Raw genomic sequence first — 24,827 nt, 5'->3', positions numbered from 1 at the left:
CGGAAAGTCCAACCTTGATTTTATGTTGTCTTTTGTCTTCCCTGGGACATTCAATATTGTATTCATGATATTCTCAAAGAAATTCTTCTCTATATGCATCACATCAAAGTTGTGGCGCAGAAGAAGATCCTTCCAATATGGCAACTCCCAAAATATACTCTTCTTGTGCCAGTTCTGATGAACACAGTAAGAATCAGGCATATTACAAGGGACATGCCAATTACCACCCCAACGAACGGTTTCGTTAGCTCCGTAGTAGTCGATTTGCGCTTCAATTTGTTCTCCAGTTAGATATGGAGGAGGGGTGTCTCTCACAACCCTTTTGTGCCAAAACAAATTCTTGTTTCTTCGGTACGGATGGCCAATGGGAATAAATCGACGGTGACAATCAAACCAACTTGTCTTCCTACCATTCTTCAGTTGAAATGCATCTGTCGTTCCATTACAATATGGACAAGCTAATCTCTCATATGTAGTCCATCCAGACAACATCCCATAGGCAGAAAAGTCACTTATGGTCCACAAAAGCATCGCTCGCATCGTAAAATTCGTCTTCGTTGAACAGTCATACGTCTTCACCCCTGTTGACCACAAATCCTTTAACTCTTTTATCAGTGGTTGTAGGAAAACATCCAGGGACCTTTTTGGATGGTTCGGACCAGGTATTAATATGGTCAAGAATAGCAACTCCCGTTGCATGCACATCTCCGGTGGCAGGTTGTATGGCGTAAGAAAGACTGGCCACAATGAATATTGTCTCCCTGACATTCCGAGCGGACTAAATCCATCTGTGCATAATCCGAGATACACATTTCGGCTATTGCTAGCGAAATCCAGATGTACTTTGTTAAAATATTTCCAGGCTCTTGCATCTAATGGATGAGTCATCTCACCATCCGTCTGAGTATGCTCGGCATGCCATCTCATCTTTCCAGATGTCTGCTCTGATTGGTACAATCTCTTCAATCTGTCTGTAATTGGTACGTACCACATCCTTTGGTACGGTACCCTATTACGTCTCCGTCCTTGCGGCTTGAATCGTGGCTTCTTGCAGAATCGACATTCTTCTAACTTCTCATCATCTCCCCAGTAGATCATGCAGTTGTCGATGCAAACATCTATCATCTCCCAAGGTAACCCAAGACTATAAACCAGTTTCTGAATCTCATAATAAGAATCAGCAGACACATTGTCTTCTGGCAAATACTCTTTAAACAAGACTACCCATTCGTTCATGCAACTTTTAGATAGATTGTGATCAGTTTTAATATTCATCATTCTAGCAGCCAACGACAAATTAGAGAGACCTTCTCTACAACCACTGTAAAGTGGTTGATTTGCCGCGTTTAACATTTCATAAAACTTTTTTGCATCTATATTAGGTTCTTCGTCTTCATCATGAGCTACGAATGCATCATCTACCATATCAAGAGCCCTATCATAATCTACCATCTCCTCCTGATGGTAACTATGTTCATTATGCGAATGATGATCAACCGGTTCTTCCTGAAACTTGCTATCACTACTACTAGCTTCATTCTGATCATAATTATAACCTTCTCCATGTTGAAACCAGATATAGTAATTTGGCGTGAAACCTCTATTTATTAAATGCTTCCAAACATTTTCACGGTTTGCCAATTTCGAATTGTTGCATTTCCGACAAGGACAGAACATCTTACCACTTTATTGGGCGAGCGGTGTTGAATCTGCTTGATGCATAAATGTCTCCAGCCCCACAAGGTATTCTTTCGTCACTCTCCCGTTAGCATCTCTATGCATATACCTCCACTTCCGCAACTCGAAAATATTCCCGGAGCCATCCTTTTTTTTTCTTTCACGTTTTTTTGGTTGGTATGTTTAAAATGATGTTCAAACGTCCCTATTTATAGAAAATTATCGAATCTGGTAGTTGTAATTTTCCTACGAATTTACGACGAAAATTAGTTAGGTGGCCGAAAAAAACGTGTGACAAACAAAGTTGGTAGATTCAAAATTTCGTCGCTAAGTAGACGTAAATTATTTCCTCGTAGAGACCACGCTAAGTTTACGTGGAATGTACGAGGAAATATGATTTCCTCGTAAAAGCCACGTCACTTTACATCGACTTTACGACGAGACTGTTTCGTCGTTACTTTACGAGGAAATAACGCTGATTTTATTTTTCCGCGTAATTTCCTCGTAAAGTCGACGTAAATTAACGAGGAAAAATATTTCTCGTTAATTTTCCTCGTTAAGCTTGTGTTTTCTTGTAGTGAATGATTTTTAGTTGCAACTATTAAGGTAAAGTCACTGTGGTGATATCTAAACCATAATAAGCACTTTATGTGAAATAATGTTTTGTACTAATTGTGTTTTATATGTATATAAATTATTTCTATACGGATTATGAATAGAAAAGTTTATAACTTTAAGTGCAAAATCGTTTTTGTACGAATTCTGTGCAAAACGATTCTGCAGTATATACAAAACACACGTTGTACTAATTATGCACAGACCAATTATTATTATCAATTTTGTACAAAAACTTCACGAATCATTATTTACAGGATAGGTCTTTGGAAACCCTAATTTACATAATCCCGAAATTTGCACGGAAAAGGGTTTGCGAAAAAAAAAACCCCTAATTCGCAGAACACCGTTTTTGCACGGATTTTGTACTGCGAAAATTTTAATTCGGGTATGCACAAACTATGCATGATTCTTTTAAAAAGATAATTATAATCCCTAGATGCACAAACTATGCACGATTCTCTTAAACAGAAAAATAATTATTTCAGATGCACAGAGTTCGCACAATTTTATCAAACAGACCTAATATATTTCTCAGATCGCACTAACTTTGCACACATACGAAAATTAAACCTTTAATCAGATCTAGAAATCACAATACTCAGATCTATCAGTTTCAGTTATCTAGCTCATAGATCTATTATTCTTAATGGATTAAACAGATGTTCATAACCATGCTCTGATACCACATGTAAGTTAAATTTACATGAACCCTAAGATCTTTAAACATCTAGGTTAATCACATAATAGAATCATATGAATGTTTATAGAGTTACCTGGATTCATTTTGCCTGAGAGATCTTTCTGAATGGATTGAATCCTGAATGAAAAATGAACAGCTCAATCTCTTCTTAAGAACTCTTAGGTTTCTCTCGCCTCGCCTATAACGTTAGTTGTTGCTTTTAGGATATCTTTATGATGGTCTAAAGATATGTATTTTTAGGTGGAGAGATGACCTAATTCCTCTTTAGGGTTTCCTTTAGATTAATCTCAACTGTCCATCAAGCTAGAGATAAATTAGGAATTACTCCTTTATTTTCAATTTCATTGGTCACCAAATATATTAAGGAATAGCAATATTCTAATAGAAAACGGATATAAGACAATATAACGAGGAAAGGAAATATTCCTTACAAGTGAGTCAAGGTTCTTGTTTTTCATCATTCGGAGCTTCTCCGTTAAGCCAACGGAGCCGCGTTTCACTGTCACACTTTGGACCCCTCTTCGGTTTTTGGAGGTGGGCATTTCGCGTCGGATATCGGGTGGTTGGGTTGTCTCCGTCTCTTGTGTGCTCGTCGATGGCTCCTTATGTTAGGGTAACATATCCCAGCGCTGGCATTTTTCCCTGATGAATGGTGGTGGTGTTGCTCTTTTCCTTTTTTGTGCAGGTTTTGAACCATCTTTAACATCGAAACAACTGAAATCTCAAATCTGTCTTTTGTAGGTATGATTTATGTGTCATATGCGCTTAAGAGACTGCAATTGCTTCAGTTTTGAGAAGAGTGGGATGTGTGAGCTCCTTCCTGGATTAACCTGGTGCGGTAGTGATGATGGAAGGCTCCAGAGTTGCGCCCACAACTTGGCTGTGCGGCCGATGAGTCAAAGCTGCTAATCTATGGCTGTACCAATTTTTTGCTCGGTTTCAAGCTGAATGTAATTGCAATGATGTTCATTCGGGAAGTTAATATGAATTTTCATTTAAACAAAAAAAAAATAAAAAAAACCTTATTCGTAATGAATTTAGACTGAAAAAATATAAAACGTCAGCACGGGACCAAAGGCCTATAAATAATTTTTATAAAGGTAACAGTTGTTGTTTCGAACATGGAAAATATTAAACTGCCCCAAGAGTATGAGAAAAGGCAGGAGCTGTAGTTTGGTTTGATGAGGTGAAAATTCAAAATTCCCGTGTGCATTACCCACTTACAGCGCTTTCTCCCTCTCACGTTCAATCCAACGGTTCTCCTCGAATCTCCCTTCGCAATCGTCGCTCTCCACTAACGAAAAGAAAAAATATATTTGAAACAAGACTGTGTTGTCCCTCTCAGATCTGAAACAAGACTCCGTCCCTTGAAGCTTTTCGTCTCCAATCTGAGAAGAAAGAAGAGAGAAAATGGCGGCAGCATCATCCTCGGCGAGGGAAGAGTTCGTATACCTAGCGAAGCTCGCGGAGCAAGCGGAGCGATATGAAGAGATGGTTGAATTCATGGAAAAAGTCGTCGAAGGCGTGGAGAAAGACGAACTCAGCGTGGAGGAACGAAACCTCCTCTCCGTGGCTTACAAAAACGTAATCGGCGCTCGTCGAGCCTCGTGGCGCATCATCTCCTCCATCGAACAGAAGGAAGAGAGCCGGGGGAACGATGACCACGTCACCACGATCCGTGACTACAGAAGCAAGATCGAGTCTGAGCTCTCCAAAATCTGCGACGGCATCCTTAAGCTGCTCGATACAAGACTCATTCCGGCTTCTGCAAACGGAGATTCCAAGGTTTTCTACCTTAAGATGAAGGGAGATTACCATAGGTACTTGGCTGAGTTTAAGACCGCTCAGGAGAGGAAAGACGCCGCCGAGCATACCCTCACCGCTTACAAAGCCGCTCAGGTATCTGAAACTGGAATCCATAATTATGTTTCTAGGTCAAGTCTTGAATCTGTTTTTCTTTGTAGGACATTGCTAACTCTGAATTGCCTCCAACACACCCCATCCGTCTGGGTCTGGCTTTGAACTTCTCTGTCTTTTACTACGAGATTCTCAACTCTCCAGACCGTGCTTGCAGTCTCGCTAAGCAGGTGATAAATGTCTATTTTCTCATTCACTATTCTGTTGTTGGGTTCCTCCTATGTGTGATTAACGAGGAGGAGTTTGACAGGCATTTGATGAAGCAATCGCTGAGTTGGATACTCTAGGCGAGGAGTCATACAAGGACAGTACTTTGATCATGCAGCTTCTCCGTGACAACCTTACTCTATGGACTTCTGACATGCAGGTAACAATTGTTGGAACTGCTGAAAATGGGTATGTTTTTGTGTTTTTTCTGAAAATTATTTCAAAAGAAAGTTGCTGGAATTGTTCATTCACATTGTTCATATCTTCTGAAACTAAATGGTAACAACTAATCTGAAAGTTTAAACCTATCTTTGTTCCAACTTTTATGTGTTTAAATCAAATCTGGCAACTGCTTAAAATGGGGGTATGATAAGTAGCTTTTCGTTTTCTGCTTTGTTTCCGTAACAACTCTCAAAAGATAATCAAACTTGAAACTGATGAAAATGGTTTTCGATGTTTAACATTACTGGCTTATGATTGGATTGCATTGTTTCTAATATATTATTCTCAAATGATAATCAAAGATCCTAAATTTCTAAATACCGTCACCCACATCGTTCATAGGTTCTGAATTGTTAACTTTTCATTTTGATACCCTTATCTTCTTTTTTTTGTCCTGACCTGATCGCGTGTTAATTTCAATAATTATGGAGCTTTCGATCCACATAGTTCGTCGTTTTTGGAAATCACATGGTTACGTTTTTCCATGATGATAATGATATCCTCATGTTCTTCCTGTCCTGATATGATTATGTTGTGTTGGTTTTAATGATATTAACTAGGACGAAGGTACAGAGGAGATCAAAGAAGCGGCAGCAACAAAGCCTGCTGAAGAAGAGAAGGAGACTTGAGCCTGTTATTCAGTATTCCAAACTCATCCAACTATTATTATGTTTTTTCGCTTGTGTGTGTTTTTCTAATCTCTTCCCTTTGCCATCCCCGAAGCTTCTAAGGCCGTCTATTCTTGTCCTTTGTTTGCTCTCTTCCTAATCGTGGATGCTGCTGGGTTTATTATCTTGTTTCTTTTTCTTCTTGTTGATTGAATGTTGTCGGGCTTTGTGCCTTGTACTGCTACTGAACTCAGATTGCATTCTTATTAATGCCATATATCAGGTGATGTTTTTTTCGTACACATATTTTTAGTTTTGTTCCCAGTTTGCTTAGGTTTACACAGCTTAGAGATGGGCGTTTGACGATGCTAGAAATGTAGAAAGGTAGGCTGTCATAGTGCTTGTCATTCATTAAGAGAAATACCGACCTACCATTCTGCTAATTAGAAGTGAGTGTTGGCGTTGTATATATTGTATCAAACTGGATTTGCTTAGTTTATTTCGATCTCCATGTTCCCAAGGTTTAATCAAAAGGCCACTTCTAGTACTTTTTTATCATCAGAAGTTCAGAATGATTTACGATGAATCAAACTATGAACTCTCAAATGTAAACAATTCATTCACCAAAGCAAAGTACAAATCGTTATGAACTCTCAAATTACAAACTCAAATCAAAGGAATACTTGAATCTCAAGATCTCATCACGATCTTGACCTCAGACTCATCACGTCTAAGGTTTTACAACAATCAAAAAGCATAAAGACTTCTAACCGCCACTCCTTATTTAATCTTCTGCCCTCATACTTCACTCATTTTCCTATTGCAAACCTTCTGAATCATTCTCAGTCTTTACTTCTTCTTCTTATGACTCTGCCACAACCACGTCCGCTAACCCCTTTGACTTCTTACTGAAATATTACCGTTGATACTTATCAGAGGGATCCGCTTTGATTTTATTGTAAGCAATGACATGATCACCAGAAAGAGCTGTCTTATCTTGAAACTTACCGTCCAAAGAACAGAACCATTACTGATTCCTATTAGAGCATTTTTTAGTACTGGTCCAGTTTCAAATTAGATTATTTTACTTTCCGGTTTACTGATTGTAAACCACATTCCTCTTTGTGACCCCTACCCCCGAATTGTATCATTTCTCAAGATGAATAACAAAGATTTTTCTATGGATGGAACAAACTCCCTTTGATCTCGTTGTTCATCTTGTAGTTCCAAACATGTTTGTTAGTTGAGCTCAAGCTCATCAGAGAAGAAGCTCAAAATGGAAATATCTTTCTGTTATTTTCATTAATGATTCAACGTTTACATTATATAGTATTGAAACCCGGTTTATACATGTACCGAATACAATCTATATTGAACCAACATTAAACCAAACTGAATCAACGCTCATATATTAATATTCCCCCTCAAGATGGCGAGTATATTGAATGGAGAGACATCTTGCCAATGAATGCGTTGAACTGAGTAGGAAAGATAGGTTTGGTGAAAACATCAACTAGTTGACTAGCAGTTCCAACGTGAAGCGTCTTGATCAAACCACTGCAAATCCTGTCACGGACTTGATGACAATCCAGTTCAACATGTTTTGTTCTCTCATGAAAAACCGGATTGTTAGCAATGTGAATGGCAGCTGTTGAATCACAGAAGAAAGCAATGGGCTTATCTTGAGGTGCCTGCAACTCACGGCAAAGGTTAGCAATCCAGACAACCTCCTTAACCGCAACAGACATTGCTCTATACTCAGACTCTGCTGAAGAATGAGAAGCCACATCTTGCTTCTTTGATTTCCAAGCGATAAGAGTTGTACCAAGAAACATACAAAAGCCAGAAGTGGACCTTCGTGTATCAAGGCAAGAACCCCAGTCAGCATCAGTATAAGTCTTCAGTTTCAAATCAGATTCTGCAGAGTAGAACAAACCAAGACCGATAGTCCCTTTAAGGTAATGTAAAACTCTGTAGGCAGCCTTGAGATGAAGACTCTGTGGTGCTGAAGAAAATTGACACAATTTGTTTACTGCAAAGGTGATGTCCGGACGTGTAATAGTAAGATACATTAGTCGTCCAACCATTCTGCGATACACAGTAGGATCATCCAAGATTGGTTGATCTTTATCAGAGAAAAGCTTGACATTTGGATCCATTGGAATAGAAGGCGGCTTGCAAGCCATCAAACCAATTTCTTCTAATAACTCCAGGATGTACTTGCGCTGACAAATAGAAATCCCTTTACTAGATCTGGCAATCTCCAAACCAAGAAAAAACTTCAAAGAACCAAGATCCCTTAGTTTAAACACTTTGCGGAGATTGGCTTTGAGTTGTTCCACTTCATTATCATCATTGCTCGCAATGACAATGTCATCAACATACACCAAAACGGCCACATATTTCCCACCAAAATTCTTGATGAATAATGTGTGATCAGTCTGTGACTTAGCAAAACCCATAGAGATAAGAGTAGAGCTAAACTTGAGAAACCATTGCCTAGAAGCTTGCTTGAGTCCATATAAGGATTTTTGTAACTTACAAACCGCATTTGGAGGCAATATTTCCCCCTGTTTTGGTGTATATCCTGGAGGAAGCTTCATGTAAATTTCTTCATGCAAATTTCCATTGAGAAACGCATTCGAGATATCAAGTTGTGTGAGACTCCAGTTCTTAGCAGCGGAGACAGCCAAGAGTGTCTTCACCGTAGTCATCTTCGCAACGGATGAGAATGTATCAACAAAGTCTACTCCCTCTTGTTGTGTATACCCTTTGGCAACTAATCTCGCTTTATAACGTTCCAAACTACCATCAGCATTCATCTTCACCTTATATACCCACTTGCAGCCAATAGCATGTTTTCCAGGCGGTAAAGAAACAATCTTCCAAGTGTCTGTACTTTCGAGTGCTATTAGCTCTTCATTCATCGCCTTGATCCATTCATCAAACCTCTTAGATTGCGTGAATGAAGCAGACTCAATGTGTTTATATAAAGCAAAAATATAGTTTTCATACCCTTCAGAGAGCTTGGCAAATGAGATATAAGAAGCAAGATGATAAGGAACATCAGTAGCAGTAAGATGACAATAATACTCACTAAGATGTTCAGGTGGTTTGCTGACTCGCTTTGATTTGTAACTTGAAGGAAGAATAGAATCCCCTGTTGCTTGTAACACCTCTTTAGGTAAACCAGACGATGCTGTTAGATGAGACTTCTCAGGAACCATATTCATCCAATCAGTATTTAAGAAATCTTCTGAGTAAACCGGGTTCTCCTCAGCATAGGGAAATATATCTTCATGAAAAGTTACATTCCTGGATATATGAACTTTGTTACTCTCAAGATCAAGTAACTTATAGCCCTTGTAACCAGAGGGATAACCAAGAAATACACTGGGTCTTGAGCGTGGCTGAAACTTATGTCGTCCTTTAGATGAAGTAGACATATATGCTAAACAACCAAACACCCTGAGATCAGAGTAAACAGCTTTCTTTGACGTCAATAACTCGAAAGGTGTTTTGTTCTTGAGACGAGGAGTAGGAAGACGGTTGATCAGAAAGACCGCAGTCAAAACACAATCTCCCCAATGATCCAAAGGAACTTGTGACTGAAACATCAATGACCGAGCTACATTCAGTATGTGTTGATGTTTCCTCTCCACAACTGAGTTCTGCTCTGGTGTTTCTGGACAAGAGTGATAAGCGACAATACCCTTCTTCTTGAATAAAGCCGTGAAACGAAGCTCTGGAGCATTATCTGAACGAACTCCTTTCACTACAGCTTTATATTGAGTTTCAACCATTTGTAAGAACTCTGGAAAAACCGTGATAACCTCATCCTTGCTTCTGAGTAAATACAACCATGTAACTCTGGTGTGATCGTCAACGATGGTGAGGAAATATTTGTAGCCTTCAGGAGTCGGTACAGAGAAAGGTCCCCACACATCTATGTGTAACATTTCAAACGGATGATCACAGATATTGTTATGAGAAATATACGGAAGATGTTTCTGCTTTGCTAGATGGCAAACTGAACAATGATGTATTTTATTTCTCTCCTTTAATCCAAGTACATCATTCAGACAATCAGTTTTAGACAAGGCAGGATGTCCTAGTCTATTGTGCCATAAAGCAGTATCAGCAACAACATTGGAGCAGAAAATTAAATTCCTAGTATCTTCTGTGTTTGATGAATCAGGAAGTGATGTAGTATCCAACACATAGAGGTTTGCAATCTCTTCACCCAGACCAATCATCAGCCCCCTGGTAGGATCCTGTATCATGCAAGAAGATCCATCAAACATAATGCGATAACCCAAGTCCTTTGTGACCTGACTCACACTGATCAAACTGAGACGAAACTCAGGTATGTAGAGCACGTTATTAAGAACGAGATGACGACTGAGTCTAACACTGCCAACTCCCTCAATATTAACACCCATTCCAGTAGGAAGAGTTACAGAGACATTTTGAGTCACAGATAAAGTCTCAAAACGACTCTTGTCACAGGTAACATGATGCGTAGCACCACTGTCTACAATCCATGAAGAAGAACCCAAAACACTACTGGTTGCCTGCAATATGGCTACAAATCTAAGAGTAGATGAGGAATAGGCCATACCAGGCAAAGCAGTAATGGTGGCACCAGATGAGGAAGCAGTAGACTGAATGTTGGAAGGTTGCAGCTTGGAGTTGAAATACGCAATAACACCCTGAATTTGATCCTTTGTCAAACTGTTGACCATATGAGAGATGTTGTTTCCGTTGATCTCGGAGTCCTCGAGAGAAAGTTGAGCGACCACTGGCTTCGTGTAGCTTGTAGGCTTTGCTGAAGTAGTAGTCTTCTCTGACTTATTCTTATGTTTATGCTTGAAATCAATCGGATAGCCGTGTATCTTGTAGCAAGTATCAGTGGTATGTCCAGTGTAACCACAATGAGTACATATCGGCTTTTGTTGTTTCTGATGATGATAGTTTGACTGAGTCGCATAAACCACAGCAGGAACTTGTGAAGTAGATGATACCTGGAATGCAGAAGCATTCTGAAGAGAACTGAGATTCCTCTGGTTGAAATCCTGATCCAGAAGATTATATATCTCAGACAAATGAGGTACATTTTTCTTCATGATAATCTGACTCCTGATGATGGCATAAGACTCGTTCAAGCCTGCTAATAACTTAACAATTTTAGATTGTCCAGCCTTTTTGTTCATAGCTTTGCAACAGTCACAGTTGTGACAAGAATCAACGCAATTAGCACTATCCAGCTCATCCCATAAGGTCTTCAGAGTTGTGTAGTAGGTAGCTAGATCCATAGAGCCCTGCTGCAACGACCAAATTTGTTGAGATAGCTGATATGAACGCGGAAGATTTGTTATGTGGAATCTGGTGGCGAGATCCTTCCAGATTTCCGAAGCATCATTGAATCTGAGAATACTTTTGTAAATCTGTTTCGAAACAGTATTTAGTATCCAAGATTTCACCATAGAGTTGCAACGAGACCAGATCCTGAAGCTAGAATGAGAATCACTTGGCCTAGCTAATGATCCATCGATAAACGCTGATTTGTTCTTCGCATCTAACGTAATGTTCATAGCTATACACCAATTATCGTAATTCGTACCATCAAGCACCTCAGAGATGATCGAAAGACCTGGATTGTCGCCGTTGGTTAGGTGAAAGGGAGAATGGATGCTATCGTACGATTCGGATGGAGCGATCGGGGTATTTGGCGGCGAAGCTTCGGGATCTGCAGATCTCCGCGCCGATGCCGTTGCTCGACCAGAACGACGACCAACTCTCCTTGCGATCACCATTGGTGAGCGAGAAAAAGGAACGTGAGCAGAATCGAGTGAGGTTTGAGCCTCACTGCTCTGATACATGTTAGTTGAGCTCAAGCTCATCAGAGAAGAAGCTCAAAATGGAAATATCTTTATGTTATTTTCATTAATGATTCAACGTTTACATTATATAGTATTGAAACCCGGTTTATACATGTACCGAATACAATCTATATTGAACCAACATTAAACCAAACTGAATCAACGCTCATATATTAATAATGTTGAATAAAGCGAATGTGTCATAGACAAGTTTAATTAGTGCAAACTTTTGTGTATGTATGAGTTTTTATTGGCATACATTTCGTGGTTCAAAATGGTCGACAGACTCAAACAGATATCAATATTTATTAACTTTTTCGTTTATTGTTGGTACACATCAATATTTGGTCAACCAACTTCTCGCTTTGTTAAGTAACTTTTGGCTCACATTCAATGCATTATGATCATTTGAAAATTATATCCGTGAAAAAAATAAATGTAAATCCTGTCAACTTAGAAAAATAGACTATATCCTCAACGTGACCATGACTCTTTCTCTACCTTTCCGACCTGTTTTAGATGTCTGCGTGGTCGAGCCAAGACCCAATAGGTACCTGAGTCATTTCTAATATCCTCAAGGCGCACATCTTCTTCGTTACACACAACTTTAACCTAGGCCTATAGGGTCATATTAAAATAAATAAAAGAGAATCTAATTCTTTCATCGGATAGATCATCTATTAAGGTACGACGGATCCGGATATCAGAAAAATTTAAAGTATCAGGATTCGGATCTGATTTACCTGGATATCCGCGAGTATCCGGATCCAGATTCGATCATAAAAAAATTAATATATATATATATATATATATATATATATATTCAAATACTATTTTTTAAAAAATAATTTATAAATTAAATATTTAAACAAATTTATAAAAATATAAGATTACAAAATTTAAAAAATAATATTATAAGACTATTTTATGCATAAATATTAATATATCAACTATAATTATTAATTAATAGAATTTAAAATTTAATATATTTAAAAATCTGGATCTAACATTTTGCTATCTAGATCTGGATCCGGACACCATAGATATCATATTTTTGGAGCGGATCCGGACTGGATCTTGGATATGATATGGATCCCCGATAATAAGTTTCAGCAATTATCCAATTTCTTTTTGGATTTATGGTATTAGACTTCAACCTAGGCCTATATCATATTAAAATAAATAAAATAAGAATTCTTCCATCCGGTAGATCCTCTTCTTTAGCAATTATTCAATTTCTTTTGGATTTGTGGTATTAGACTCATTAGTCTAAATAATATCACGAGAACCTGAAAACTACGTCTTCGGTTTAACCAAAGTGGATTTTGGAGATTTCTTCCCACTATCATGCGCTAATTTTTACTTATTTGTTGGAACTTTCTGTATGCTTATATCTTTTTGTTTACTTGTGAGTTTGACAAAAACGAACATTGTGAGCATTTATTTTATATTCTATCAGTTTCATTTTAATTGTTTTTTTATATTTGTGCATACAAATTAAGAATTAATTTTGTATATATTTTTTTAAAAAAGCATCAATACCAATACAGCTAACCATATTTCAATCAATAGAAAAATAAATTAAAATATAAAATCAATAAATTTTGCATTGAAATTATAAAACAACATTTATTTTGAAACGAAAAATTTACTTAATGATGACAATTAAACTGAAACGGATAGAGTATATGTCAACCAAGATTACATGTTGAAAGGTTAAAATGTACCGAGTGATCCTTAATCAAAAGATTCATGATAAATGTGACAAAAATTAGGGGAAAAGTGTACACTGTGTCACCTTTTTGGGTCATTAAAGCTGATGACTTAAGTGCAAGTCAATCAATTCTTGAGTTCCTTTCGCGATGACCTTGTCTAATGGATTGTCATGTACTTCTGTTTAATGTTATCTCGGTTAGAATCCTACTCTTGTGATTGATTATACATTCAGTTCGGATTATTAAGTGCTAGTTCGATATAAACGTTTGCGAATTTTGTGTGATGTATTTTTATTTTGGTGCAAGTGATGTAGCAATTTCTGAGTGAAGAACAAGAGATATCACATACCATAGAAGTGTACAACACATGGATTGCTAACTTGGAGCCTAGTTAAAAATAACAATTAAGGCATTAAAAGGAAAAGTGTTAATCATCAAAGTGACGATCTTGAGAGACAAAAAGAATTAAGGCAAAAGTTAATAAAACTTAAAAAAAAATATAAAGTTAATATATATATTTATCAATTTTTGTTTAAGTTTCTTTAAGCTACCTTTAAAGTAACCTAAATGAAATTTTGGAAAAACTCTTACTATTTGTTCATCACATCACATAATTCTCTATAGTTCTTACTTCTTACATTTTAATTTTGAATTCAAAATAAACTGGCAAGAAATTTATTTTTATAAATTTTATTTAGGGAAAATTGCTCACAACTTGATTTCAAACACAAAAGTTAACCCAAATTTGAATCAAATGCAAAAGTAACCTAAAAGGCTATTGAAATTACAACCAACCCCTTGTGAACAAACAAAAAAACCAATTTTTTTTTTACGTTTCTAACCCTCGTAAGTCGTCTGGACTAGTTTTACTTAGAAATAATTTAAAAATTTTGTAAAAAATATTTTGATAAGTGAAAAATTAAAATCATGTAATTAACATATGTTTTAAGAGATATAAATTAAGATATAACAAAAGTTAATTGTTTTCAACATAGATGAGTGAAAGTAGTGAGTCATGATATTCTTTGGTTTAGGTTTTGCCAACATATGTTGTAGTATTGTATGTGTTCTTAGGGTTAGATTTTGGAATGCATAAATATTTTTTTGAAAACTTTAAAATTTGCCTAAGTGTTTTTATTTCTGTGTATAGTAAACACTAGTTAAGTATAACTACGGGTTTATAACGTGGTTAGTTAGTTAATTTAGTCAATTTAGTTTACGGATTAAATTTAGGGTCTGGGACGACTTACTAGTAAGTCGTCTGATGTACAGTATTCAACAGACGACTTACTAGCAAGTCGTCCAAACCGGACCAAACCTTTAATTTTACAATGTACTTTTAAACCTAACCAGATTATTTACCGGCCATATATAAGGCGTTTTTTTTTCACTGTTTATCGAAAATCAGAAAACCCTAAAGCCATTTCTCTCAAAGGCGTTTTCGAAGGCGATTTTCGTCGATTCTCTCGAATCCATCGTTCTCATCGTTCTCACCGCCGGTTATCTCTCCGCCGTTATCACCGTCGTTCTCACCACCGTTCTCACAGCCGCTTCCTCTATTTAAGATCCGAGAGGAAACCCAAGCGCGCATTCTCTCAGAGGCGTCTCGTTGAACTCCGCCGCCGGTAAGTTATATCTCTTACTGTCGAGTGATTGATTGAGGAAAATATGAACATAAAACTGGAAGTCTTGGAAGTCTTATAACTAAGTCGTCTGGAAAGTCTTCCAGCTGGAAGACTTTCCAGACGACTTAATTATAAGTCTTTCAGCTGGAAAACTTGCTAGACGACTTAATTATAAGTCTTTGATTGTTTGAGATGGTTGTCTTTGATTGTTTTGCAGGAAAATAAAATGGAGATGCCAGAACTCCCCGGTAGGATATATACATTAGGAGAAGAGCCCCCCGCAGTGCATAGCATTTCGTATCATACTTGTTGGACGTTGCATGCTGCTTTAAAGAAAGCTCTTCATGATGACGAATATGAAGAGCTGAAGGAGTCGAAGTTGGGAGTTTTCATCAAGTTCCAAGAGCTGGGATTTGATTGGGCTTTAAGGCTGGTTCACTACATGCTCGGTTTCCAGCTGGACATAAAGAAGAAGTATGAGCTGTGGAGTCTCGTTGGTCCAGAACCTGTGAGGTTTTCACTGTTAGAGTTTGAAAACCTCACTGGTCTAAACTGAGAGTACATCGAGGACCTTGAGAGACCTCACTCTGTTGTTACAAAGGAGTTGACTTCTTTTTGGGAGATGCTGGGAGTTCATGTTGAAGCTGGACCATCTACTCAGGAGATAATAGCAGCACTTGAGAGATGCGAAGGGTGGTCTCGGGATGATCGCAAGCGGCTCGCGTACCTTGCCATCTTCATTGGATACATTGAAGGGAGAAAGTATTCAACCCCTACACGGGTTAGTCTGGCAAGGCTAGTGATGGAGCTAGAACGGTTTGAGAATTATCAATGGGGGAGAGTCGCGTTTAAGGTGCTGATGGACTCTGTGAAGAGCAGAGATATTTCGGGTTGTTACACTATTAATGGGTTTGCGCACGCTCTCCAGGTCTGGGTGTACACAGCTCTTCCAGAATTGGGTGCTACTTTTGGTAATCCTCTCCCAAACAATCCGTCTCCACCGATACTGGCTTACAAGGGTCGCAAAGGACGCAGACAGTTTAAAGAGGCTATCCTCAGTAAGGTATTTACTTCAATCTGGACGACTTCGTAGAAAACTTATAATTAAGTCGTCTGATAAGTCTTCCAATTAGACGACTTAGTAGAAGACTTATAATTAAGTCGTCTGGAAAGTCTTCCAGCTGGAAAGTCTTCCAGCTGGAAAGTCTTCCAGCTGGAAAGTCTTCCAGCTGGATGACTTAGTAGAAGCCTTATAATTAAGTCGTCTGGGAAGACTATCCAGACTACTTAATTATAAGTCTTCTACTAAGTTTTCCAGCTGGAAGACTTTCCAGACGACTTAATTATAAGTCGTCTACTAAGTCGTCCAGCTGGTAGACTTTCCAGACGACTTAATTATAAGTCGTCTGTGAAGTCTTTTCTTTTCATCTTTCTTAATCTGTCAAATATCTAAGTTCATATTTTCTATTTACTGCAGACTAGGGTGATCAACTATGTTCAAAAGGACACTGGTGAAATATTTCCAAAATGGGATTTTGATGTTGAGGACACGCTCGCGGAGAACATAATTAAACTCATGTTTGTGAAGAAACCGTGGAAGTGGACCATGGATTGCTGGGAAGTCACCGGTACTTGGGTCAATACAAAGCCGGCGGTTGTGAGTCCAGCGAAGAAAAAGGTAGTGAAGGAAGACAGTCCAAGACCTCGGAAGAAAGCTCGTAAAGAGGCACCTGCTGAAGCTAGTGAAGAGGCAGCTGCAGAGGCTAGTGAAGAGGCAGCTGCAGAGGCTAGTGAAGAGGTGACTACGACTGTTGGTTGGTTGACCAAAGAGGATATTAAAACCATGTTCAAGGACATAGTTGATGCCATGAAGGAAGGGTTTGGGACGTGCCGTAAGGAGATCAAGTATCTATCGGAAAGGGTGGAAGCTGTGGAGAAGAAGGTTGGTATCACCACAAAACGGAAAGGGACATCATCTCAAAACACTACCTCTCCACCTAAACCGACGCTCGAACCCGGGGTTAGTAACGAATCCTCTCCCAACAAGAGATTGACTAGACAAAGTCTTAAGAATAAGAATTGAAAAGTTGCATTTGCTTTGTTTCTTGTATGTCAGAACATGTGTGCTTTGTTTATAGTGTATGGATTTTATATATGTATTTTGTTTCATGTTTGAAGACACTCATTGGTTATTATTGTTTGAAATGGATCTTTGGTTATTATTGTATAAACTCATCTTGTATATTGCAGAGTGAAAGTGTCAATGGGATGAACGCGGGAAGGAAGAGCTTGGCGGAGGATAAAGGTCCAGATGTTCCCGCAGATGTGCCCGCAGATGCTAGTTCCTCGGAAGATAAAGCTCCAGAACCGAGCCTTGTTCTATTGGACCAAAATCAATCCACTGTTTCAGATTTACAGAAGGAGGATGCTTGATATCTAGAAAAGAGGGATGCTGCTTTGGCACTTTGCCGTGCAAAGAGTGATCGAACAAGGAAATTTGCTGCCTCACAGAAATCTCCTTATACGGCAAACAGACGGCCAGAGTGAACATTTCAAACAGAAAGCTTTATCCAGGCTATAATCCTTTTGCACCAATTGACAAGACGAAGTTGAAGGAGCTCGCTGATTGGTTGAAATCTTGTCCGTAAGTGTTTGCTTTTCCCATAATAGCTTGCTTTTCACATAATAGCTTGCTTTTCCCATAAAACCTGATTGCTTTTCAACATTTTGTGTTTGCAGTAATTATAGAACAGCTCTCGATAAAAAACCACGTAAAAGTAGAACTTGGTGGTATCAAATCCTCCGAACCTCCCTAGAGTGGCTGGAGGACTGTGTAAGTCTTCTGCTATGACGTAGACGACTTACTTGTAAGTCATCTGGTAAGTCTTCTACGTAGATGACTTATCAGACGACTTAATTCGTCTACGACTTACTTGTAAGTCTTCTACGTATACGACTTACCAGACGACTTACTTGTAAGTCATCTGGTAAGTCGTCTACGTAGAAGACTTACCACTAAGTCGTCTGATATCTTCTGACTTGTACTCTATTTTATATGCAGCATATTGATGCTTGGATTAATGTGCTGAGGAAGAGGTACGACGCTAACCCACAACATTTCAGGAGCGAGAGAATGTGCTTCTTTGCTCAGCAATGGAGATTCAACTTCAAAGATTTTAAGGACTCGAAGCCCGATCACAACGGTTTAGGAAGAAGACTCCCTGGTGGGGCGTGGAATTATTATGCAGGCACTATACCATCATTTTGCCAATCGAACAAGGTTTGGGGGACGGATATTGATGATATCTATGCGCCAGTAAACTTCGCCGACAGTCATTGGATTGCTATGTGGATATCGATCCCTAAGAGGCACATAGTCGTCTTTGACAACATTTGTTCCAGTATCTCCCCAGAAGAACTCGATGTGGTAATGGAGCCTTTTCTCTACATGGTCCCTTATCTGCTTGTTGAGTGCGCTTCCTCAGACGAACTACGTGCCCAATACAGCCTGGAGCCATTCACATATGAGAGACCGACCAATATACCTCCGGCCCGAGCTGGTGATTGTGGCGTGTACACTCTAAAGTACATTGAATGTCATGCTCTTGGGATAGAGTTTAGTAAAAAAGACTTTGCTAAGCCCAACGGGAAGAGTATGAGGGATAAGATGGTGGTGGATATATTTCAAGAGCTTCCTGACGCGCATGAGTTCGAAAACAAGGACATGGATGACATCCTGGGTACGTATGACGGGTGATAAACAGACCACTTTAGATTATTTTGTATGATAGATTAGGCTGATGTGTGTATTTGAACACTGGACGACTAACTTGAAGGTCTTCTGGAAGAAAAAACCATGGATGACTAACTGGACAACCTTCTGGACGACTTAATTGAAGGTCTTCTGGAAGACTAATCACTGGACGACTAACTTGAAGTTCTTCTGGAAGAAAAAACCCTGGATGACTAACTGAACGACCTTCTGGATGACTTAATTGAAGGTCTTCTGGAAGACTAAACACTGGACAACTAACTTGAAAGTCTTCTGGAAGAAAAAACCCTGGATGACTAGCTGGACGACCTTCTGGACGACTTAATTGAAGGTCTTCTGGAAGACTAATCACTGGACGACTAACTTGAAGGTCTTCTGGAAGAAAAAATCCTGGACGACTAACTGGACGACCTTCTGGACGACTTAATTGAAGGTCTTCTGGAAGACTAATCACTGGACGACTAACTTGAAGGTCTTCTGGAAGAAAAAACCCTGGACGACTAACTGGACGACCTTCTGGACGACTTAATGGAAAGTCTTGTCCAGGTTATAATCTTCTTGAGCCATTGCAAGAAGTTCAGCATGTGTCGAACCTTCCCCCAAAAAAATGATTCTCGCTCCTTTGACATTATCAACAACAAAATCCCAACGGCAATCATTCAACAACAATTCTCCATACACTGAATGTAACTGACGCATCATCTACAAAAATTCAAACTAAAACACATTAGTAAACATAGAGAAAATGAAAGTTTACTAAACATTGACGCAGACGACATACCAGTAAGTCCTCTGGAAGACTTACCAGTAAGTCGTCCAAACAGGTCATTTTTGCAATTGAATTTTAAACAAGTAAGTCGTCCAGCTTTGTTTGTTAAAAAAAAAAAACCTAGACGACTTACATGGGTTAGTTTTGCATTTGACCGAATTGTATCAGATATTTGACTTTTCCTAGACGACTTACCAGTAAGTCGTCTCACGGAAAACAAAAATTTCAATATTTTATTAAAGCTAGACGACTTATTTGTAAGTCTTCTCAGGTTAGTTTGCAATTCGAAAAAGAAACTTATATATTTAACTTTACCCAGACGACTTACTTGAAAGTCGTCCAGGCAGACGACGTACAAGAAAGTCGTCCGAGATAAGCAAGGTTTGACCATAATCTAGGAAATAAATCTGGACGACTTTGCTTATCCTGGACGACTTTCAAGTAAGTCGTCTTACTTGACGACTTCCGCGTAAGTCGTCTGGGAAAAGTTAAATATTTAAGTTTTATTTTCCAATTGCAAAAGTAACCTGAGACGATTTACAGATAAGTCGTCCAGATTTAATAAAATATTGAAAATTTTGTTTTCCCGGAGACGACTTACTGGTAAGTCGTCCAGGAAAAGTCAAATATCTGACACAATTCGGTAAAATGCAAACTAACCCATTTATCCTATACGACTTATCAGCAAGTCGTCTAGGGTATTCTCTAGATTTTTTTTTAACAAACAAAGATGACGACTTAAAAGTAAGTCGTCCGTTTGACCAGAAGACTTACCCGTAAGTCTTCTACAGCCAGACTACTTACGGGTAAGTCTTCTACACAAACAGATATGGAAAAAAATTCAATTTCATACCTTAAACTAGTGAGATGACTTCCTTAGCACACAGAGTCTTCTCCAACCATCCAGAATCTCAAACGAAAGTAACCCACCAAGAATAGTATGCTTGAATGGCTCTATAAACCATAAAAAAAATTTTGAATCAAAAGCTTGAGTTTTTTGGATGAATATGGAGGCAAAGTGAAAGAGATGTTGTTTTTAGTTCATAACAAGTGAGAAAGAGAGAGTGTAAATCGATTTTATGTGCATTAAGAGCTTCAAATTGGTTGTTCATGGTGGTTGGGGTATTGATGATAATGACAATCTTGTAATTATTTGAAGATGATGAGGGTGAGAGAGTAAAAATGTCATTTTCGAAAAAAAAATAAAAAAAATTGATGGCATTTTCGTGAATATCATGAACTTGTGGGGTGAATAAGACAAAAGAAAAATCCAAAAAAACATGGGTTAGTTTTAGGTTTGACTTTGAGTTTTGAGTCAAATCTTGCAAAAAAAACCTTTTTATTTATTAATTATTTTAATCCCATTTTGAATTCCACAGATTTTCATGTAAAATAAAAAAATAATCAAATATTCTTAAAATGACAAACAATTCAGAATTCACCAATATTATAATCGATAAAATAATAAACTAACTTCAACTAATCTGATTTTGTATTGGGCATTGATCTTCTCATAATTTTGTATCTCATCATCTTCAGTATTTTGTAAAACCAGAATGCGCTCACGAGTTGTAATCCCAACGCCATTGCCTACAAAAATAAGAAAAAAATAATCAAATATTATTATGTTTCAACTGAAATTTTTGATATATGATGAGATTAATCAGCATAATGCGGATAGTTTCTTAACAAGATCTATATTTCAAGAAGAAATAGTGGCGTTCAAATTTGTTTCATATATTTATAAAAAAACTATCATAGGGAGAAATTTACGAAACAATAAAAAGTCAAAACCCAAAAGAAAATAAAAAATGCATCATAGAGCATAGGAATTAATTTACCTTGATGAGGATGGGGTTATCAGCAGCCATCGTGACGTAAACGAGGTAAGGTCCACCCACCATTCTCGCGAGTGAGAAGATTGTTGCGAAACACACCTACATACCATTTATTACTAGTTAGTTGACTTTCCTCATATACACATCTCACGAAGAACTATATAAATTCGTTTATTAAAGCTAACAAGATTTGACAAATTAACAATGTTTTTTTTTTGTTAAAATAACAAGATTTGACAAATTAACTATGTTTACGTGTTAGTTTTAGTTTTTGATAACTATATTTCTAAAACGATGTTTTAGTTTGATCAACCTTATAATAGATCAATAGAAACATGGAACGTCTAACATGGAACCTACAAAAGAATTCAAAGACGTTTCTAATTCATCTAAAACGATAGTTAAAAGCAATTTTTACCACATAGGAAATCATGAAAATAGTAATTCTAATTCATCAGTTTTAATGCTAATACTCACATCGGCGGCAAGATTGAGATCGGTGTCTCTGTAACCAATCTCTTTAAGAATCTCCCTGAGGTGAAGGAATGGACTTGAGATCTCTGTAATCCAAATTGCTGCAACCATCTCGGATGCGCACTTAATTCCACCATAAATTCACAACAAGAAAAATACAAAAAGTTCAGTTTATTTCTTTAAAACGCAACTTTGGACCTAGGAATTAAAATAAATATATACTACCTTTCGGTAGCAAAATCCAGCTACAAAACCAAGAATGCAGACAGAATGATGAACGGCATTATCAATGCTAAGGACTTGATCAAAGTGACTACAAATGAAATCGTAGATCATGTAAGACAAAGAAAATGCCATCGTTTCCATCTGCTGGAGAGATGACGTGGAAGCTATGGGATAAACTGGACAAGACCAATCTTGAATCGTAAGAGTTGCTAAAACGACCGCGACTGTGGCGTGAAGGGTCGAGACAATACGAGTGCTGAAGTCGAAGGAGTAGTTTGAGAAGATTCGTCGCACGAGGATGAAAATCAAACCCCATGAGATAACTCCAATCACTGTTATGTTTATCACTCTTATGTATTCTTCCTCCATTGATCTCTTTTCTTCTAATTTCCTTTTTTTTTGTTTCCCAGACAAGAAGTGTGTGTTGTAAGAACTTTTTATTGTCTTGTTGTTTGGTTTGAACTTTTGGGTTATTAATAGACCGATGTTATAGTTTGGTGTATGTTAGTTGGACTATCAATAAAGTGGGTCCAATATATCTATCCTTTTCTTGCTTCTTCTAGTAAAATTAATTGTTCCGATAAGATTCAACCCAAAGAGTTAGGAAGCTAATCCGTTTGCTCCCAACCAGCTGAATTATTGGTTAAAATTTATTCATGCGCGTCTTCACCATGATAGCACTTAACTGTTCTCGAGAAATGTACCAAAAACTTGACAACTAAGACAGATTCCACGTTTTATTGGTATACACATATTTAACTGTTTTCACTTGAGATAATTACATTTGCAAGGAAATTAATGTTTAATTGCTAGTATATAAAGCTAGATCATGAAAACCAAAAAACATTGAAAAATCTATAAAATAACACAGTTGAGTCTCACGAGAGTTTGACATCTTCTTTAGCTTTTAGCAATATTATAAGGAATGTGAAAAAATATTACAGTTCAGTTTCGTGTGCGGGAGAGACTGGATGCATGTGGTAGTGGTTTAAAACGTGTTATCAAGTGATATACACGTCTAGGCATGAGTTAGAAACAAATGTGCTTGTAAAATATTTATAACAGGTTTGTCTAGCATATACATTTGCATTTAATAAAAAAATATCAATATTAACACATTATATAGTTCAAAAATTTTAAAATCAAATTACTATAATAAATATATATGATGTTCTTTCTTTTCAGGCTGCTTGTTCCAACTCACAAGTGTGTGTAAATCTTTGCTCTGTCTTATAAAGAGACTATGGAGTAGAGGTTATCCCTGAGGGAGGGAACAAGATGAAGCCGTTTCCTATCATATGCTGGGAAATTGCAGTTGATCAAATCTATACTGATGAGCATAGTAGACTTTTGGGCCACTGTTTTCAGACTCCCGAGCAAGTGTCTAAAAGATATTGAGCAGATTTGTTTGGCGTTTCTCTGGACTGGTCTGGAGTTAAAGGCCACAGGTGCAAAGGTGGCATGGAAAGATATCTTTAAGCCTCATAGTGAAGGAGGATTAGCAGTTAGAGCGCTAAAGGAGGTGAATCTGGTTTACGGGTTAAAATTTATTGGAGGATGTTAACTGGTAAGTCACTTTGGGGCAAATGGATAAAAGCTAACATGCTTAAGAAGAAAAGCTTCTGGGAGATCAGTGTGAAAACTCAACTAGGTTCATGGATGTGGAAAAAGATGTTGAAGCTTCGAGATGTTGCGAAAACATTTCATATGAAGGCTATGGGGAATGGGCGTCACACCTCCTTTTGGTTTGATAGGTGGTCTGAATTGGGTGCACTGTCGGATCAATTAGGAGGAGGTATAATAGACATGTGTATAAGGAGAGATGTTACGGTGGAGGACGCAATTCTTAACCCGTGAAGAAGAAGAAGGCATCGCTCAGACCGGCTAAATGATATTGGAAGGGCTATGGGTGCTATTGAAGAAAAGCAGAGAAATCCTGGGGATGATATTGATATGTGGAGGAGAAACAAAGGCTTTAAACCTAAGTTCTCGACTCAGGAAACATGGCTGATGTTGAGAGAGACTAAGGCGCAGTGCTAATGGGAAAAGGGTGTTTGGTTTTCGCCGGCAACTCCAAAATATGCCTTTATGGCTTGGATTGCAATGCTGGACAGAATGTCAACCATGGATCGGGTTTATCGTCGGAGTCATGGTGTGGACACAACATGTGTTCTATGCAAAAATGATTCAGATACAGAAGATCATCTATTTTTTGAATGTGCATTCTCGTCACAGATTTGGAAATATCTTATGAAAGGGATGCTGTCGTCACAAATTTGGAAATATCTTATGAAAGGGATGCTGCGAAACACATATTCCAACAATTGGAACACAATAGTATCGATGCTCACAAATTCAACTTGGGACAGGAAGATGAGTTTCTGTGTCAGATATGCTTTCCAAGCAACAATTTATGCGGTGTGGAGGGAGCAAAATAGAGAAGGCATGGGGAACAGCCTATACCGGTGCTAGCCATGAAGAAGTTTATTAAAAAAGGAATTAGAAATAAGCTCAGTTTGGTGAGATCAAAAGAAAGTAAAAGAGTAGTAGATATCTTACAATTTTGGTTTAGCACAAA

At 37.9% G+C, this 24,827-nt stretch overlaps 6 protein-coding genes across 7 annotated transcripts; 5 read left to right on the top strand and 1 right to left on the bottom strand.

Annotated features, from left to right (window-relative positions):
* The first annotated feature begins 4,121 nt into the window (after positions 1–4,121).
* On the top strand, positions 4,122–6,253 carry LOC106418440 (14-3-3-like protein GF14 phi). The gene is made up of 4 exons (XM_013859151.3): positions 4,122–4,894; positions 4,960–5,082; positions 5,163–5,279; positions 5,902–6,253. The coding sequence occupies exons 1-4, from the start codon at positions 4,406–4,408 to the stop codon at positions 5,968–5,970; spliced, it is 798 nt and encodes a 265-aa protein (XP_013714605.1). The 5' UTR covers positions 4,122–4,405; the 3' UTR covers positions 5,971–6,253.
* Positions 6,254–14,677: 8,424 nt separating this feature from the next.
* LOC125587700 lies at positions 14,678–16,313 on the top strand. Its single transcript, XM_048758691.1, has one exon. It carries the CDS (start codon positions 15,794–15,796, stop codon positions 16,262–16,264), a length of 471 nt encoding a protein of 156 aa, XP_048614648.1. The 5' UTR covers positions 14,678–15,793; the 3' UTR covers positions 16,265–16,313.
* Positions 16,314–16,747: 434 nt separating this feature from the next.
* LOC125587699 (neurofilament heavy polypeptide-like) lies at positions 16,748–17,254 on the top strand. The gene has a single exon (XM_048758689.1). The coding sequence runs from the start codon at positions 16,748–16,750 to the stop codon at positions 17,252–17,254; it is 507 nt and encodes a 168-aa protein (XP_048614646.1).
* A 972-nt stretch (positions 17,255–18,226) lies between these two features.
* On the top strand, positions 18,227–18,928 carry LOC125587698. The gene has a single exon (XM_048758688.1). It carries the CDS (start codon positions 18,227–18,229, stop codon positions 18,926–18,928), a length of 702 nt encoding a protein of 233 aa, XP_048614645.1.
* Positions 18,929–21,034: 2,106 nt separating this feature from the next.
* Positions 21,035–22,977, bottom strand: LOC106417706 (TLC domain-containing protein 5). 2 transcript variants are annotated; one of them, XM_013858480.3, is made up of 5 exons: positions 22,437–22,977; positions 22,250–22,337; positions 22,028–22,147; positions 21,554–21,649; positions 21,035–21,302 (listed from the first exon to the last, which is right to left on the bottom strand). In XM_013858480.3, the coding sequence occupies exons 1-5, from the start codon at positions 22,616–22,618 to the stop codon at positions 21,192–21,194; spliced, it is 597 nt and encodes a 198-aa protein (XP_013713934.1). In that variant the 5' UTR covers positions 22,619–22,977; the 3' UTR covers positions 21,035–21,191. The 2 variants fall into 2 exon arrangements, with proteins under 2 accessions (XP_013713934.1, XP_013713933.1); XM_013858479.3 differs by having other exon boundaries at positions 22,250–22,764.
* Positions 22,978–23,582: 605 nt separating this feature from the next.
* LOC106417403 (uncharacterized mitochondrial protein AtMg00310-like) lies at positions 23,583–24,106 on the top strand. The gene is made up of 2 exons (XM_013858214.1): positions 23,583–23,771; positions 23,822–24,106. Exons 1-2 carry the CDS (start codon positions 23,583–23,585, stop codon positions 24,104–24,106), a joined length of 474 nt encoding a protein of 157 aa, XP_013713668.1.
* Positions 24,107–24,827: the final 721 nt, after the last annotated feature.

The sequence above is a fragment of the Brassica napus genome, chromosome C5, assembly GCF_020379485.1.
Source record: "Brassica napus cultivar Da-Ae chromosome C5, Da-Ae, whole genome shotgun sequence".
NCBI classification, from domain to species: domain Eukaryota; kingdom Viridiplantae; phylum Streptophyta; class Magnoliopsida; order Brassicales; family Brassicaceae; genus Brassica; species Brassica napus.
This window is presented reverse-complemented; position numbering and strand designations above follow the sequence as displayed.